This window comes from Muscardinus avellanarius (genome assembly GCF_963383645.1).
Source record: "Muscardinus avellanarius genome assembly, chromosome: 21".
Taxonomy (NCBI): domain Eukaryota; kingdom Metazoa; phylum Chordata; class Mammalia; order Rodentia; family Gliridae; genus Muscardinus; species Muscardinus avellanarius.
Window position 1 is genome coordinate 952425 of NC_137807.1, and position 18064 is coordinate 970488.

Below are 18064 nucleotides of genomic sequence, written 5' to 3' on the forward strand. Positions count from 1 at the left end.
TTCCAAATAAAAATATAAAATAGGTCTGGGAGTATAGCCCGGAGGTAGAAAAGCCCCTGGGTTCCACTCCTAGTACCAACAACAACAACAACAAAAAAGCTAATTATAAGATTAGTAATTTTTTTTTTTTTGGTCCTGGGGATGAAACTCAGGCGCATTCTACCTCTGAGCTACACCCCCGGCCCTATTTTTGGTCTTTAAAAAAAAAAAAAATTTTGAAACATGGTCTCACTGAGTTGTGAAGGGCCTCGCTAATTAACTGAAGCTCTCCGCAAACTGTGATCCTCCAGTCTCTGCCTCCCGAATGCTGGGATTGATTACAAGCATGCACCACCACGCCCAGCATAAGATCAGTAATTCTAAATTGCAAGGTAGTAAAATAGAGAAGTTTTATTTATTTATTTATTTATTTATTTATTTATTTATTTTTTTGCTGGTACTGGGGTTCCTGGAAGCCCTTCTACCTCCGGGCTACACTCCCAGACCTAATTTTACATTTTATATTTGGAAACAGGGTCTCCTAAGCCAGCGCATGCGGCTGGCTTCGAACCTGCGCGATCCTCCTGTCTCCGCCTCCCAAGCGCGGGGATGACAAGCGTGCGCCACCACGCCCGGCGAGAAGTTTTATTTATTGATCTGTGTGTGTGTGGTTCTAGGAATTGAATCCAGGGGCATTCTACCTCTGAGCTAGATTCCTAGCCCTATTTTATTTTGTATTTTTTATTTTATTTTATTTTTTTTGGTGGTACTGGGGTTCCTGGAAGTCCTTCTACCTCCGGGCTACACTCCCAGACCTATTTTATACTTCCTTATTTTTTATTCTTTATTTTGAAACAGGGTCTCACTGAGTTGCGGAGGGCCTCACTTAAGTAGCTGAGGCTGTCCGCGAACCGCCATCCTCCGGTCTCAGCTTCCCAAATGCTGGGATTACAAGTGTGCACCACCACGCCTGGCTTTTTAAAATTTATTTTTTTCTTAGACTTGTTTCCTCAAGTATAAAAAGAAATGCCTGGATGATAGTAAGATTAAAAAGTCTTGCCGGGCGTGGTGGCGCACGCTTGTAATCCCCGCGCTTGGGAGGCAGAGACAGGAGGATCGCGCAGGTTCGAAGCCAGCCGCGTGCGCTGGCTTAGGAGACCCTGTTTCCAAATAAAAATGTAAAAATAGGTCTGGGAGTGTAGCCCGGAGGTAGAAGGGCTTCCAGGAACCCCAGTACCACCAAAAAAAATAAAATAAAATAAAAATAAAATTAAAAAATAAAAAAATAAAAAGTCTTCACATAAAAACAATCCTCCAGTTGCTAGTTTAGACATCTTTTTATACTTAACTTTAAAAAAAAAGGAACGCACGTTTTAGAGGAAGTTAAAAATATTTTTCTACCTATGATTAAGTTAATTTAATACTAAGGAATCTAGCCCACATACTGCAAAACTTCAATGGCCGGATTACAAACAGTGTGCTAAAGTCTTAAATCATACTTCCGTACCTCGAGTCTGATAACCTGCAAGTTTTCCTTTTCAAGAATCAATGTGCAAGGCTGATAGAAGCACAGACTTAGAATCCCTACGGTAACCAGTTCTGTGAATCCCTAGAGGAACTGTAGGTTCTACTGAGTGTCCCGGCCTACGCAGCTGTTAGCCTCTGGAACATCTGGGACCAGTCTCCCTTTCTCTATCTCGCTGTGGCCCAAACTATTTTTAAAAGCTAAAAGCTAGAAATGTTTCTGATGAAAGAACCAATTAATTACTCAGTGCGATCTCCGCTGACGGGTTGACGCTCACTGCGATCCTTACCTAAGGGCCAGATTCGTCACATTCCATGCGATTCAACAACTGTGGTCACCAAAGCAGCTAAAAACGCCCCTACCCCAGAACTAAGCAGAAGAAAGAAAACATACTATCTGTGTTTTTCTTCCACTACAAGTTTCTCCTAAATCTCACTTGGATATATATTTAGGGTATTTCCGGTTTCTTGTTTGTGTTTGGTACTAGGGATTGAACCCAGGGACATTCTACCTCTGAGCTATATTCCCAGACCTATGCCATTTTTTAATTTGGAAACAGAGTCTCATTAAGTGGCTGAGAGCCTCAGTTGCTGAGGCTGGCTTTGAATCTGTGCGATCCTCCTGTCTCAGTCTCCCAAGTGCAGGGATGACAAGCGTGCGCCACTACGCCTGGCTACCCTATATTATTTTTGTTTGTTTGTTTGTTTATTTATTTATTTATTTTGGTGGTACTGGGGTTCCTGGAAGCCCTGATACCTCCGGGCTACACTCCCAGACCTATTTTTACATTTTTTATTTGGAAACAGGGTCTCCTAAGCCAGCGCTCGCGGCTGGCTTCGAACCTGCGCGATCCTCCTGTCTCTGCCTCCCAAGCGCAGGGATTACAAGCGAGAGCCACCACGCCCAGCTTCAGACACTGTTAATAATTTCTTTTTGTGTGTGTATGTGTGGTACTGGGGATTGAACTCAGGGGCCTTGTACCTCTGAGCTACATCCCTAGACCTATTTTACATTTTATTTGGAAACAGGGTCTCACTAAGCTGCTGGGGCTGGCTTGGGACCTGTGCGATCCTCCCGTCTCGGGCTCCCGAGTGCTGGGATGACAAGTTACTGTCAGCCCAGCTACTGTCAATGATTTCAGTAGAGCCAGGCGTGGTGGCGCACACCTGCAATCTCAGTGTTTGTGAGGCTGAGAAGGAGGCTCGCAGTTTTGAGGCCAGTCTCAGCAATTTGGTGGGACTCTCAGCAACTTAGGAAGACTGCGTTTCAAAATAACAAGGCCAGGCCTCAGGGCGCACGCTTGTAGTCCCAGCACTTGGGAGGCTGAGACAGGAGGATGGCGGATGCACGGCCAGCCTCAGCTACTCAGTGAGACCCTCTGCAACTTATAAAGAATAAAAAATAAGAAACAGAACTAGGGGTGGAGCTCGGAGGTAGAATGCCCCTGGGTTCCATCCCCAGTACCACAAAAAATAAAAATATGAAAAATGAAAAATAAAAATGTCTAGAAGCATAGCTTGGGGATAGAATGCTTCAGGAGTCAACCTTCGGTACCCAAAATAAGGATAATAATAATAATTTTGATAGGACATATTTCCAGAAATGGTCAAAAGAAACACAGGCTTCTAATACATTCTGCCAACCTGCCTTTCGAAAGGCTATTTATAACACTTTTATAATCAATCTGATAAGCAAGCAAAACAGTTATCTTAACTTTCTATTTTCTTTTCTTTATTAGGAAACTTTGCTTCTTAGTCATGTTTATTTTGAATCTATGGGGATTTTAAGAAAATTAATTTGTCTCTCTCTGGTTGTGGAGAAATTAAAAATAATTCAAATGGTTTAGCTAAGCTCTCTGGCCTTGCTACGTTGGCTGGAGCTGGCCTTAAACCTGCCAGCCTCCTTTCTCAGCCTCCCAAGTACTGGGATCATAGCTGTGCACCACCATGCCCAGCTTGTCCTGTCTGTCTGTCTGTCTATGTCTATTGGAGTACCAGGGATTAAACCCCTGGGCATTCTGCCTCCAATCTATACCCCTAGCCTTATTTTTTATTCATGTGTGTGTGTGTGTGTGTGTGTGTGTGGTGCTAGGGATGGAACCCAGGGGCCTTCTACCTCTGAGTTATACTCTCAGACCTATATTTTATTTTATTTGAAAACAGGGTCTCACTAAGTAGCGGAGGCTGTCCTCGAACCTGCACGATCCTCTGTCTCAGCCTCAGGGATCACAAGTGTGTGCCATCACCACAGGCTTTATTTAATTAAATTAATTTATTTATTTTGTGGTCCTGAGAGGGAAGCCAGGGAAGTTTTTTTTTTTTATCTCCAAGCTACACTCCCAGTGCTATTTTATTCTTTTATTTTGAAACAGGGCCTAAGTTGCAGAGGGCCTCACTAAGTTGCTGAGGCTGGCTGCGAACCTGCAACTCTCCTGTCTCAGCCTTCTAAGTACTGGAATCGAAAGCATGTGCCACCATGCCCTGGCCCTGCTAGGATTACTTTTTTAACTTCTTGTTTTTTTCTTTTTCTTTCTTTTGCCACCAGGCCTAAACCTAGAGGGGTCTACCTCTGAACTACCCCCCCTTTTTATGTTTTGTATTGAAACAAGGTGTCACTAGGTTCCCGAGGCTGGTCTCAAACCTGCATCCTTCAGTCTCAGCTCTCATGGACTGTGATCAGGGCACGCGCCACCACGCCCAGCTACATTTTTAACTTTAAATTAGAAAATCTCAGCAAGCCACGCACGAAGGCTGCAATTACCTACATATGGCAGTGGCTAGCTAGCCGCTCCTTCTTTTGAGAGAGTCTATAATAAGCAGTGATATATATTGGTAGAAATCTGTCTTACATGAAACCGAGGGCCTAGCTCCATCTGTGAAGCAGTCGGTCACACCTTCCAGAGTCTCTGAAATCCCAGCACGTCACTACCCCACAGCTGTTACTATCTCTGATGGCTGTTTCCACTTCTGCCCAGTTAACACTCCAGAAAAGAAAAGAAAAAATCTGGAAGTTTCTGAGTTTGGGGCTAACATCGTGGGCGGCGTTACCTAGACCGCACACATAACACACCGCGATTTCTATTACGGCCAACCGAGCCCAGTTTAGCGGTTTCTGTCTTGTTCCCGAGAAGACTCGGGGGCCGGGGCCTGCTGTGAACTCTAAGGAGCACATGTGATTTGGGAGGTTCTAAAAATAGCGCGGTGTGCCTGAGGAGGGCGGAGGGCTCAGTCGGAGCGCCGCAGTCTTGTTTCTAGGATGTGACTAGGATGTGACGCCGCGGCAGTCTTGTCCGGATCCCCGGATCTTCACTCTCAAGACTTAGCGACGATTTCATAATCTTCCCAATTTAGCTCGAGGATTTCTGTCGGCAGCTGCACGATGAATTGGTAGGTTCCTTCTAAAGCTGCTTATAAATATTATCCGGCCAAGCATATTTTTCAAGTAGCTAAAAGGTTCAGGGGGAAAAACGCTGGGGGCCCTGCACCCACACAGGTGCCACCAGCCTGGTGACCTCTCGGGGCAGGAAGTGCCTGTGGGGCCCAGCAGGAAGGTCACCTTGTCTAGAAGAAATATCCCCAGCGGGGCACAGGGGCGCACGCCTGTAATCCCAGTACTTGGGAGGCTGAGGCAGGAGGATCGCAGGTCAAGGCCAGACTCAGTAAGTAGTGAGCCTCTCATCAACCTAGTGAGACCCTGTTTCAACACGCAAAATAAAATCAGAAGCCGGGCGTGGTGGTGCACACTTGTAGTCCCAGCATCTGGGAGGCTGAGACGGGAGGATCATGGTTCGTGGCCAGCCTCAGCTACTTAGTGAGGCCATCCGCAACTTAGTGAGACCCTGTTTCAAAATAAAGAATAAAAAATAGGGCTGGGGTGTAGCTCGGTGGTAGATGCTCCTGGGTTCCATCCCCAGCACCACACACACACACAAATAATAATAATCTAAAATAAAAAATAAAATCAGGCTGGGGGTTGCAGCCCAGTGGTGGAGTGCCCCTGGGTTCAAACCCACTTACACACGCTTGTGCACACACGCGCGCGCGCTCACTCACTCCCCAAAGGCAATGTCCATTTGAACGACAGCTGTGTCCGGGGCAGCAGCACCGCAACGTGGGGCTGACTTTGGTATTTTGTTTTGATTTTCAACTTACAAAGCAGAGATACAGAGAGAGAGGTGACCAAGATGGCAAGTGCCGGCTGTCATAGGCCCCGCTGCGTGCAGACTGTGTGTGTGGTGCTGGGCCTGACCCAGCAGCATTCTGCCTCCGAGCCACAGCCCCAGACCGATTTTATTTCTTATTTGGAAACGGGGTCCCACTAGGTTAACGAGAGTCTCACTGCTTGCTGAGGCTGGCCTCAAACCTGCGACCCTCCTGTCTCGGCCTCCCCAGTCCTGGGTGATGGGCAACAATGCCTAGCTCTGTTCTTTGTCTTCCATCAAAACTAAGTCTTCAAGCTTAGATTGTTGCCTATGATATGGCAAAAACCTGGCAAGAACCGGCCGGAGGCACCAGATTAAACAGGAAGTTCAAGTTTGTGGTCAAGTAGTTCATAACTGTCTGTACAAATGATGAAATAAATACCTGCTTAGGATGAAGAGTTCCCTATAATTAGCTTTTTTTTTAAACTGAAGCCTAGCAGGAAGTGCCAAGACATCCTTACTATCACTTTTCTGATGAAAAGATGCACGTGGAGGGTAGTTTGCACGCTGTGTCCAGGCACCGGCAGGAAGCCCTCGAGTCCCTGCCGTCGCCGCCCTGACAGGCAGCACAAAGCTGCCCGGGGCGGAGGGGAGGGTGCAGGGCGCAGCCTGGAGGAGGCGCCGCTCGCAGGCCTCTCCCTGCCTCCCCACTGAGGGTGGCGACCCTAGGACAGCCCAGACCACTGGCGGCCAAGGACCATGCGGTGCGCTCTGGGGCTGGCTTTCTGATCTCCTTTCACACCGAGCTCTGCACAAATAAGATATTTCTATATATAAAGAAGTTTCCACCCTGGCGCGGTGGTGCACACTTGGAATCCCAGCATTTGGGAGGCTGAGACGGGAGGTTCACGGTTCACAGACATCCTCAGCTACTGAGGCCGTTTGCAACTCAGTGAGCCCCTGTTTGAAAATAAAGAATAAAAAATAAGGCTGGAGGTGTAGCTCAGGAGTAGACTGCCCCTGGGTCCCATCTCCGTACCACACACACACAAAAAAATTTTCAGCAACACTCCAAAATATGGATAACTAAGGCCACTTAACATTAAAATCCTAGCCAGGCATGGTGGTCCATGCTTGCAATCCCAAGATGAGACAAGAGGATCACAGGTTCAAGGCCAGCCTTAGCAACTTAGTGAGGCCGTTTCCAAAAAATAAAATAAAATAAAGGGCTAGGAAGCCGGGCGTGGCGGCGCACTCTTGTGATCCTGGGACTTGAGAGGCTGAGACAGGAGGATCGCAGTTCGAAGACAGCCTGTTACTTAGCGAGGCCTTCTGCAACCTCACAGGACCCTGTTTCAAAATAAAGAATGAAAAATAGGGCTGGGGGTGTAGCTCAGAGATTGAATGCCCCAGGGTTCCATCCCCAGTACCACAAAAAATAAAAAATAAAAAAAGAACTAAGCCTATAGTTTGGAGGTAGAGGTAGAATTCCCCTGGGTTCCATCCCCAGCACCACAAAAAACAAAATAAAATTTAAAAAAGAAATTAAAAATAAAATCCTGTTCTAATATTTGAAATTATCATGACTTAGAAAAATAGCAGTAATTTACATTTTCCTGAGAGAACCACATTTTATATATATATATATATATATATATTTTGGTACTGGGGGTTGAACCCGAGGGCATTCTACCTTGCAGTTGGACCCCCAGCCCTATTTTTCTTATTTTTATTTTTTTATCTTGAAACAAGGTCTCTCTAGGTGGCTGAGAGTCTCACTACTTGCTGAGGCTGTCCTCCAACCTGTGATCCTCCCGTTTCGGCCTCTCAAGTACGGGGATGACAGGCCTGCAGCACCGCGCCAGGCTAGCCACATGAAGATTCTGAATAGCATCTAACAGCAAATCAACTTACAAATTAAAAGCCGGCTTCTCTTATAAGTGATAAAATAGAGCAAAGCTCGCATGCAGGTTCACGGCACCTCCTTGGGCAGTGACTCACAGCGAGTGCCGGGGCGATGGGCTCTGGACCTGGGACGGACCCTAGATTGACCGTAAAGTCCAGAGACTTCCAAGCCTCTTTTTGAACAGTGAAATGTTGTTTTCAAGCAATGCTTCTTTGGAACCCCGATACATCATTCAGATACAAACAGAAGAGATGTGGCTGAAGTCAGGAGGGGCCTAGGCGCACCCCAGCTGTCCCCGGGGCTCCCCCGCCACGGTGCGAGAATCCTGGCAAGAACCCTGAGCTTCCTGGCAGAGGGCTGCACCCCTGAAACCCCAAGAAGTAGCAGAAGAGGGACACACGCACACAAGCCCAAATTACCCAGGATTTGAGGAAATCTCATAAGCAACACCAACGTGGAACTTTAGGCTCAGTAACTCCAATAAGTTATAACTGTTCAGAATACCTCACGGCGACAGAACGACTAGTTTCTAGAAAGAAGTGGCAGAGACGGAGCACAGATGCTCCGGGCCCAGAGCCCACGCTCTGCCTCTGTGGTCTTCAGAGCCTCTCTCGTCTATTACTGACGAGAAAAAGCCCTAATACGTGGTGTTCAGGGTGAGTCACGCAATGTACACAGTATAAAGCTATTCACGCGTGTAAACCCACACAACACCTATCTATCTATCTATCTATCTCAAGAGAAAGGGCTAAAAAGACCAGCAGGCTGGGTTCATCAGGAGCTCCTCTCGGGCAGGGGCCGCGGGGCGGGACTGCGGTCAGGACCCAGTCAAGGAGCCTTCTGTTTTCCGTGTATCATTTTTCACAGCATGGCACGTCTTCAGGTGCGCTGTGATCAGATTTGCTAAGATGACAACGCCCAACGCACGGAGCCGTGTTCACACAGTACTTCTAAGGGCTCCCTGCCTGGCTGGCAGACTGAACAGTGCGCCTTCTCCTTCACCAGCGCGGCCTGCTCCTTCCCGAGCCGCTCAGGCGGGCAGGGACGGCTTCTTCTCACGGCTCTCCACTGTCCTGATTCACCAACAGAACCACGGCAGGCACCTGCGCTGGGGTCCCCTGGGCAGCCCTGGCTGCTGTCACCCTCGAGGCTGTGACTTATTAACCACAGGCAGCCGGCGGAGCCCACCCTAGGTGCACCCAGGCCCCCCCGGGACCGCTCAAGCCCGCTCTGCTCCTCCAGCCAGGGAGCCACGGCAGACCGGCTGTGCAGGGCTCCTGGGGCTGCACCTGGAGGCGCCCTCTGCCTGGCTCGCGACACCCAGGAGGAAGCGGCCCTCTGCACAACCTGCTACCACACAGGGTGGGTGAGCCAGCCATCTTGGCGCGGAGTGCTGGGAACCCTTCCAAGAACCCAGTGCCTGGAAGCCAGCCGGGGCACTCTCGCGGGCCGGCCTGCAGTGTGAACTCTCTCCTGCCTTCCATCAAAGGTTCCAGATTTTCACCCATTTTAGTGACCCTCCTCTGGGACTGTGGCATAACTCTCTCTCTCAAGACATGAAACCAGCCGGGCGCGGTGGCGCACGCTTGTAATCCTCGCACTTGGGAGGCGGAGACAGGAGGATCGCGCGGGTTTGAAGCCAGCCTCTCTGGCTTAAGAGACCCTGTTTCCAAAAAAAATATAAAATAGGTCTGGGAGTGTAGCCTGGAGGTAAAAGGGTTCCATCCCCAGTACCACACACACACAAAAAAAGACATGAAACCAAAACTGTAAAATCATATTCCAGACATAATACGACCCTAAACAGGATATTACATTTTTAGGACATTACGTTATTGTTTCTGAAAGCTGCAATCCTAATGGGTTTTGTGTTGAGCTGGCAGACTAAACTTCAAAACTTCAATTTCACCACATTATATTATTTTTAAATTTTTTATATGTGTATGTGTGTGGTACTAGGAATTGGACCAGGGACATTCTACCTCTGAGCTACACTATTTTACTCACTTGTGAAACAGTGTCTCACTAAGGTGCGGAGGACCTCACTAAGTTGTTGAGGCTGTGAGTCTGACATCCTCCCGTCTCAGCCTCCCAAGTGTGAGATTTCAACTGTGAGGCGCCACGCCCGGCTTACCACGTTGTATCATATCCCGCTCGTGGCTTTACTTAGGCACGGTACGCCTACCTGAGGAGGTGCCATCCCCTGGCTCAGGTGACGGCTTGCTTTCTGTCTTGTGTAAATTTTACTGAGGGCCTTGGGCCACAAGGCCTCAGTTCAAATCCCGGTCCGATCAAGCACTGGTGACTCGCAGAGAGGAGGCGGCGCAGAGTCTGTGTGCATCGATTCTCTTATCTGCAGAAGCTGGGATAAGAGCTGCACCTGCGTCAGAGCCGCAGCGCGGCATGAGTGAGCTGGTGCGCAGCGGACCCTCCTGTGGTGTCTGGCACGTTCTGCGGTGACAGACTCCGTTAATTTAATCACCTAAATCACCAGCAAGAGCCACCAACGGGTTGGGGTCGAGGGCGGGTGCAGGCCTACTGTTGGGTGACTTTTCTCAGAGATAACGAACAGCAAAGGATTTTTTGGTTTGTTTTTGTGGTACAGGGGATTGAACTCAGGGTGGTCTACCTCTAAACTACGCCCAACTGTTTAATTTTTTATTTTGAACCCGGGGCTAAGTTGCTCAGGGTCTTGCTAAGTTGCTGAGGCTGGCCTTGAACCTGTGATCCTTCTGACTCAGCCTCCTGAGTTCTGGATTAGAAACGTGCACCATCACAACCAGCAAAGTTTTCTGAGACTATCAATGAAACCAGATTTTTACTTAATCATCTTATACTTAATGCCCAATATAAAAACCTTTAAGACATAACAAAAATTAAATATATACAATTTGTGTGTGTGTGTGTGTGTGTTGCACGCTTGTAATCTAGGAGGATCGCAGTTTGCGGACAGCCTCAGCCACTTGGTGAGGCCCTCCACAACTAGTGAGACCCGGTTTCAAAATAAAAAATAAAAAGTAGGGCTGAGGGTGTAGCTCGGAGGTAGAATGCCCCTGGGTTCCCTCCCTAGTGGGGCAGACTTGGCCTAGCTTGGCCACTTCTTAACTGTGAGATTCCAGAGTTTTCCTGAGCTTTGCTCAAGTGTAAAATCAAAATGTTAAGACCACGTCTGCGGTCCTCAAGGAAGCATGTGTTTGTAATGCCTCTAGCTCAGAGCTTTGCATAAGAAGGGCTCAACTGCTGGCCATGGTGGTTCACAGACAGCAGGCTCAAGGCCAGTCTCAGCAACTTAGCAAGACTCTGTTTCAAAATAAAAAATAAAAAGGGCGGGGATAAGCCAGGTGTGATGGCGCACGCTTGTCATCCCAGCATTCGCGAGGCTGAGGCAGAAGGCTCATGGTTCGCGGCCGGCCTCAGCTACTTAGTGAGGCCCTCTGCAACTCAGTGAGACCCTGTTTCAAAATAAAGAATAAAATAGGGCTGGGAGTGTCGCTGGGAGGTGGACGCCCCTGCGCTCAACCCCCAGTACTAAAGACAAAGTCCTCAGTAGGTATCTCCCTCTCTTCTCCTGCACAGCATTCTCCCAAACTCCTCCCACTTCTCAACAGGCAGGGCCTGAGCTTCAGCGACTGCATGTGCCGCCAAACGAGAAGGCGCAGTGAAGTCCAGCTAGCTTTTGTTTTGGTGGTCCTGGGGATGGAATCCTTCTAGCTCTGGGCTACACTCCCAGACCTGCTTTTTTATATTTTATTTAGAAACAGGGTCTCTTACACCAGCTGGGGCTGGCTTCAAACCTGCACCATCCTCCTGGCTCCACCTCCCAAGCTGAAGGATCGCAAGTGTGCGCCGCCTCTCCGGCTGAAGTCCCGCTATCTTGCAGAATTCATGAGACTGCCGTGCTGCCTACTGCGCTAAGGAGGCACCTTATCTTATATAATTTTAATATAACAAACTTCCTCCCTTTCGTCCATATGGCCCATCACTCCGTCAAACTTGAAAATAAAATTCATCTACCAGGATTTGTTCCTTATAAAATTATGCAAAACGTTCCCCAATACCTTCTGTTCTCTTAGGTCACTGCCAAATAATTTACTTGATTTGTTCTTTCTGATCGGATATTACTTGAAAATTAAGTTGACCTTATCATTTCCTTCCTTCTTTCCTTCTTCCTTCCTTTCTTTCTGTGTGTATGGTGGTGGGGACTGAACCCAGGGGCATTCTACCAACTGACCTACACCCCGAGACCTACTTTTTTTATTTTTTCAGCAGCAGTGGGGATGGAACCCAGGGGCACTGCACCGCCCAGCTAGACTCCCACCCCCATTTTTCAGTCCTTTTATTTTTGAAGCAGGGTCCCACTGAGTTGTAAGGGCCTTGCTAAGTAGCTGAGGTTGTCTGCGACCTGCCATCCTCCGGTCTCTGCCTCCCGAATGCTGGGATTACAAGGAGTGCGCCACCACGCCCAGCCTAAGCCCTATCTTTATTTTTGTTTTGAAACAGGTCTCATTAGGTGCACAGGGCCTCGCTAAGTTTCTGAGGCTGGCCTCAGGACTTCCATCCTCCCTTCCTGGCCTCTCCTGCACTGGGGTTAGACATGTACCACCATGCCTGGCCACCTTATCGTTTTCAAGGTTTTCTTTTTTTCCCTTAATCTTTTGTCTCATCCGATACTATTTACCATGAGTTCTCAAAAATAAAGGCTAATAATGTGCCCCAGGGCTCTCTTCCCCTCCTCTGCACAGAGAACATGGACACTGATCTAGAAGCGCTGCGCCTGGCAGGCGTGGCCACAGCCAGAAGTGCCCCTGCCAACTGGGCAGCGTTTTCTTAAAAAGGGTAAAAACGCTAGGAAGTAGCACGGTTTCTTATAAGGCGAAACCACGGCATCATGAACCCCCCCCCCCCCCAGAGCAAAGCTATCCCAAAGCACAGGGTTGTGGCGTCCAGGGATCGCGTAACACATCTTGGAGCAATCCGGGCTCCAGGTTAAGAGCCAGAGGAGTGTTGGATGAAGGGCTGCCTTTCTGAACGCACCAGGTCCCCTCCGCGCTAGCGGGGAAGGGAGCCACGTCAGAGCGAGCGCCTAGCACGCAGAGAAGAACGGCGCCGCGGGAGCCCTGTGTGCTCCGCACAGGGAAAGCTCGCTGCCAATTTTTAACAGTGTGAATTCAATTACTTTTCAAAGCCAAAAAGTAGCTAACATAAAACTTTATTTATTGGTTTATCGGGGTTGAACCCAGGGGCATTCTATTGCCAAGCTACAACCCCAGCCTTATTTTTTATTTTTACTTATTTATTTTTTATTTTGAAACATGATCTCACTGAGTTGCAGAGGGCCTCGCTAAGTATCTAAGGCTGGCTGTGAACCATGCCCAGCTTAACATAGGACTTGAAAAGCCCGTGAGAACAGGCAGAGCTCAGGCGATGGTCAGGAAGGTAATGTGAGCTGGCTGGCTTCATACATTCAAAATGTAAGGTCATAAAGTAAGGTCACACATTCATAAAGTTAAGGTCTTCCTCGACCTTACTTTATGAGGAGGAGATAGATAGTTATATTTCTGGTGCTTGAATTAAGCCATTAATAAAATTATTACTTGTCTTACTAATTATTTTGTGTGTGTTGTGTGTGATGCTGGGAATTTGAAACCAGAGGCACTCTACCAAAGAGTTACACCCTCAGCACTTTTTTGTTTTTGAAACAGGGTCTCGCTAGGTTGCTGAGAGTTTTGCTAAGTTGCCGAGGCTGGTCTCACATCTGTGATTCTCCAGTCTCAGCCTCCCAAGCACCAGGATCACGGGCGCGTAGCGCCACGCTCAGCTCATCTTCCTGACTGTAGAGTCCCACAGGATCATGAGGGAAGAGCGCTAAAGCTCTACTCGCGACCCAGAGCGCAGCACGGCAGGACTGCTGTATCTTGGCCATGGAAGCCTGCATGATGGTCCTTCTACTGGGCCGCCCCAAAGACATTGCTGACAAAGTGACATACTCCTAGCCCTTTACCAAAAACACATCAACAAAGATGAAGTTTATACTGTTAGTTTTTACGACTTTCTCACTCTCTATGATTTAGTACTTTAGTAAATCCAACAGACTTGCCTAATTAAAAAGTGAAAGTTTGGAAGCTGGGCATGGGGCGCGCGCTTGTTATCCCAGCATTCAGGAGGCTGAGACAGGAGGATCGCGGTTCGCGGACAGCCTCAGCTGCTTAATGAGGCCCTCCGCAACTCAGTGAGACCCTGTTTCAAAATAAAGAATAAAGAATTGGGCAGGGGGTGTAGCTAGGAGGTAGAATGCCCCTGAGTTCCATCCCAGACCCCCCCCCAAAAAAAAGTGAATGTTTGGAATATGATCTCATAAGGCCACCAAGATCTCCCTTATTTTGCATCAAGAATAATCAATATTATGACAAAAGACTTCAGTTTTATGAGTATTAACTTATATTAACATTCAAAATCAGAGAGTCAAGGACACCGGCCCACGAGGCCCTCGCTCACCTCGTCGCCCTTCAGCACCTCGGCGCCATCCAGCTCGCGGGTCTGGCTCGTCTTCACGGCCACTTCTCTTTCCAGGCTGGCCAGCTTCTCCTTGGCCTCCTGAAGCTCCTCGGCTTTGGCTTCTTTTTTGCGGGAAATGATGGACGCCTAATCGAGCATTTAATGTGAATATAAAATAAAACATATATAACCAATTTTCTATTGTCTTTTAGATCTCACCACGCTAATTTTCAGTGTGGCTTGGCTTCTCCTGACCAGTACCCCACGCCCTACTATTCAGCAACGGTTTTATTTTCAGCACAGCATATAATGTATCTTAAATGTCAACCTAAAATACTTTGAGGACAAAAACCCTTAACATATAGGGTAGATCGACAAGGACACAAAAGTGTACTAGTGAAAGCATGTGCCTCGAGTCACACTCGGATGCCAGTGCAAAGGCACTCTAGGTGAGCACAACACAAGCTCACACTGCGTCTCGGTTTCCTGTGTGCTGGGTTTCCTTCCACTGGAAAAAAACAAGAATGCTTTGTTTTCAGAATTGTAAAACAGTCCGCCGGGTGTGGTGGCGCACGCCTGTAATCCCTGCACTTGGGAGGCGGAGGAAGGAGGATCACACAGGTTCGAAGCCAGCCTCAGCTACTGAGTGAGGCTCTCAGCAACTTACTGAGACCCTGTTTCCAAATAAAATAGAAAATAGTTCTGGGAGTGTGGCCCGGAGGTAGAAGGCCCCTGAGTTCCATCCTCAGCACCACACACACACAAAACTAACATCCTGGGTTTGGGCTGATGTTTATATTTACTTTTGTGTGTGTGGTACTGGGGATGGAACTCAGGGGCCTTCTACCTCCAGACAACACCCCCAGTCGTATTTTTATATTTTATTTGGAAACAGGGTCTCAGTAAATTACTGAGCATCTCATTAAGCTGCCAAGGCTGGCTTTGAACTTGTGATTCTCCTGTCTCAGCCTCCCAAGTATTGGGATGACAAGCGTGCGCCACCACGCCGGCTTATATTTACTTATCCTGTTCAGGCTGTGTACCGTCAGTTCTTACCTTTCTTCACTTGTTAAGCTGGAGTGCTTGTACACAAGCACTCCCTGATCACTGGGATTACAAGCACTGGGATTACAAGCGTGCGCCGCCATGCCCGGCTCCAGGAGGTTATTTAATAGAAAAATATCAAGTATCTCCCACTAAAGTCAGGAATAAGATAAAAATGCCTATCGTCTCCACTACAATTAGACAAAAAACAATCAAAAGCAAAATAATTTGAATGGCAAGTTGAACTCTGCATATTATGTAATTATGTGCCTTAAAAATTACAGGAAACGAAATCAATAGCTTTATAGAAAAACAAAGTCAGCCAGAGGCATAACAGAAGAAAAGCCCTTCAAACTAACTGTATATCTGAGAAGGCGCGTTGTTTCTGACTCATTAAAGATTATAAACATTTTAATTATGCCACCCCAACATAAGTATTCATTTGAAAAACAGAATTCCAGACTGGGAAATAGCTCAGTGGTAAAACACTTATCTTGCAATGCAATGCCCCAGGCTTGCTCCCCAGGACCAAAAAGGTCTCCCAAAAGAGAGGAATCCCACATTGCCAGATTAAGCAAAAACACCCCATCCCCACAGCCGGCCGCATCTCCACTGCAGCAGCGTCTCTGCGACTCCTCCACTACGCACCTGCTGTGACCTGGGGGCGGGAGGGCCCCGCCTCGCCTCCCTAGCTCTATGGCAGCCGAGAGGGGCCGCCGGCGCCAGGAGCACCGCAGCCCCGGCCGCAGGGCGGTCTTACCTGCTGCCGATAGAGCGACAGTTTGCCTTCGATTGGCTCATTCCTCATCATTTTCTTTTCTATCAGCTGATTGATTTGTGCATTTATCTCATTTATCTAAAATAGTACGAAAGTGAAAAATGTTAAAAATCTCCTGATAATTATATAAGCGAAGTGACATCTGGCCAAAGCCCAGTTTTTTTGTGTTTTGTTTTTAGTACTAAGGATGGAACCCAGGGGCATTCTATCTCCGAGCTACACCCCCAGGCTGAGTTTTTCTCCTTTAGTTTGAAGCAGGGTCTCACTGAGTTGCAAAGGGCCTCGCTAAGTAGCTGAGGCTGGCCGCTAACTGTGATCCTCCTGTCTCAGCCTCCCGAATGATGGGATGACGAGGGTGCGCCACCACGCCCAGCTTATACGTGGCCACTAACAGATGCTCCTAAAGCCCTCATGACCTCAAAGACCATGACTTTTTCTTTTTTCTTTTTCTGGTACTGGGGGTGGAACCCAGGGTCTTTTCTACCTCTGGGCTATACTCTCAGATCTATCTTATACTTTATTTGAAAACAGGATCTCACTAAGTAGCCGAGGCTGGCTTTGAACCTGTGCAATCTTCCTATCTCAGCCTCCCAAGTGCTGGGATTACATGCATGCGCCACCACGCCTGGCTGACCATGACTTTCAAGCCACTGTGAGTGACAGAGAATCCAGATAAACGTTCCCAGAGACTTCCTACAAGAAATCCACGAACTCAGCTGTGAACTGAAAGCCTTCCTGAGCCAGGTGTGGTGGCGCATGCTCGTAATTCTAGTCCCTCGGAGGCTGAGACAGGAGGATTGCGGGTTCATGGCCAGCCTCAGCTACTGAGCAAGGCTCTTTGCTACTTAATGAAACCCTGTTTCAAAATAATAAAAAATAAAATAGGGCTGGGGGTGTAGCTCAGAGGCAGAATGCCCCTGGGTTCAATCCCCAGTTCCACATACACGAAAAAAGTTAAAAAATATTATGAAGATATAAACTTATAATTCAATTCATATGCATTAATTTGTATATTCAAGTTACTTAGTTTCCTAATCAATTGATTGGGCTTTTATAAAATCGTGGGGCCAGGCGTGATGACGCACACCTGTAATCTCAGTATTTGGGAGGCTGAGACAGGAGGACTGCAGGTTCAAGGACAGCTTCAGCAATGTAAAAAGACTTTCAGCAACATAGTGACACCCTGTTTCAAAATAAATAAAAAGGGCTGGGGATACAGCTCAGAGGTAAAGTGCCCCCGGGTTCAATTCCCCAGCATCACAATACGTAAGTAAATCAATTCAAAACCAATGTCATGGCACCGAGTGATAGTTAACGTGCCGCGATCCCTCCTAAAGGGCAGCCTCCGAAGAGTCCACCGTAGCCGGGCTTGCTTAGCAGTGGCCATAATCCTCACGGGCCTGGGGAGGCGAGAGCGGAATCTGCGGATCATCATCACTTACTTTAGACTCAAGTTCAAGAAGATCGGAATGGCCCATGGCTGGCTCGGAAACCACTCTTTGTAGAAAATGCAATTCCTTTTTCTTGTTCTCTAATTCTTTGGGAAATTTTTCAGTTACCATATACGAATTAAATTTTATCTCCTCCTCTAGCCTCTTCATTAAACCTTTAAGAAATAAAATCAACAGACAATCGGCCTCAAAGCGTAGGTACAGTGACAGTGTGTACAGTGTTTTAAATACAAGACCTGGATTGTGAAGTGCGCCAGCCCAAAGTGTCCCGCAGAATACCTAGATCAGCACAAGAGACCGGCCACGGAAATCTTTTGACGTTAGTTAGAATGACCATGAAACCCAACTTAAATGAAAGAATATTTTCAGAACTGTGATATTCCCACCTTTACAACCCAGCTCTTCCGTGGCCCGCCATCTGCCAGTACGGCATCCGCAGAAGCAGCTTCACTACGGGGCTGTGTTACCTCCTGAGTGTTTAAGAAACCCCTGCGGGTTAGCGAAACCCAACCTGGAGGGACCTCTCGCACACGGCGGCCATTACTTGTTTCTTTTGCAATATTTCTGATGCAATTAATATTTCTATCCTAAAGTTTCATAATAGTAATTAATACATTATAACTTGTCAGCTTCAAACCCATGAAGATATTACTAAAGGCACAAGTCAAAATCTGGAAAAGAGAAATAAATTGTCTACTTCATAGATGTTTTAGGTTTGCTAACTTTTATATCTTTATTGGTTACT

At 47.6% G+C, this 18064-nt stretch overlaps 1 protein-coding gene across 1 annotated transcript in view; it reads right to left on the reverse strand.

Moving 5' to 3' along the window:
- Window positions 1-18064, reverse strand: part of IFT81 (intraflagellar transport 81) — a gene marked incomplete at both ends in the record, with an annotated part of 51871 nt that overhangs the window by 21677 nt on the left and 12130 nt on the right. The window contains 3 exons of the mRNA XM_080717640.1: window positions 14047-14193; window positions 15851-15946; window positions 17311-17474. Of these exons, the coding sequence (XP_080573766.1) occupies window positions 14047-14193; window positions 15851-15946; window positions 17311-17474 (407 nt within the window). The remainder of the gene's footprint in view (window positions 1-14046; window positions 14194-15850; window positions 15947-17310; window positions 17475-18064) is intronic.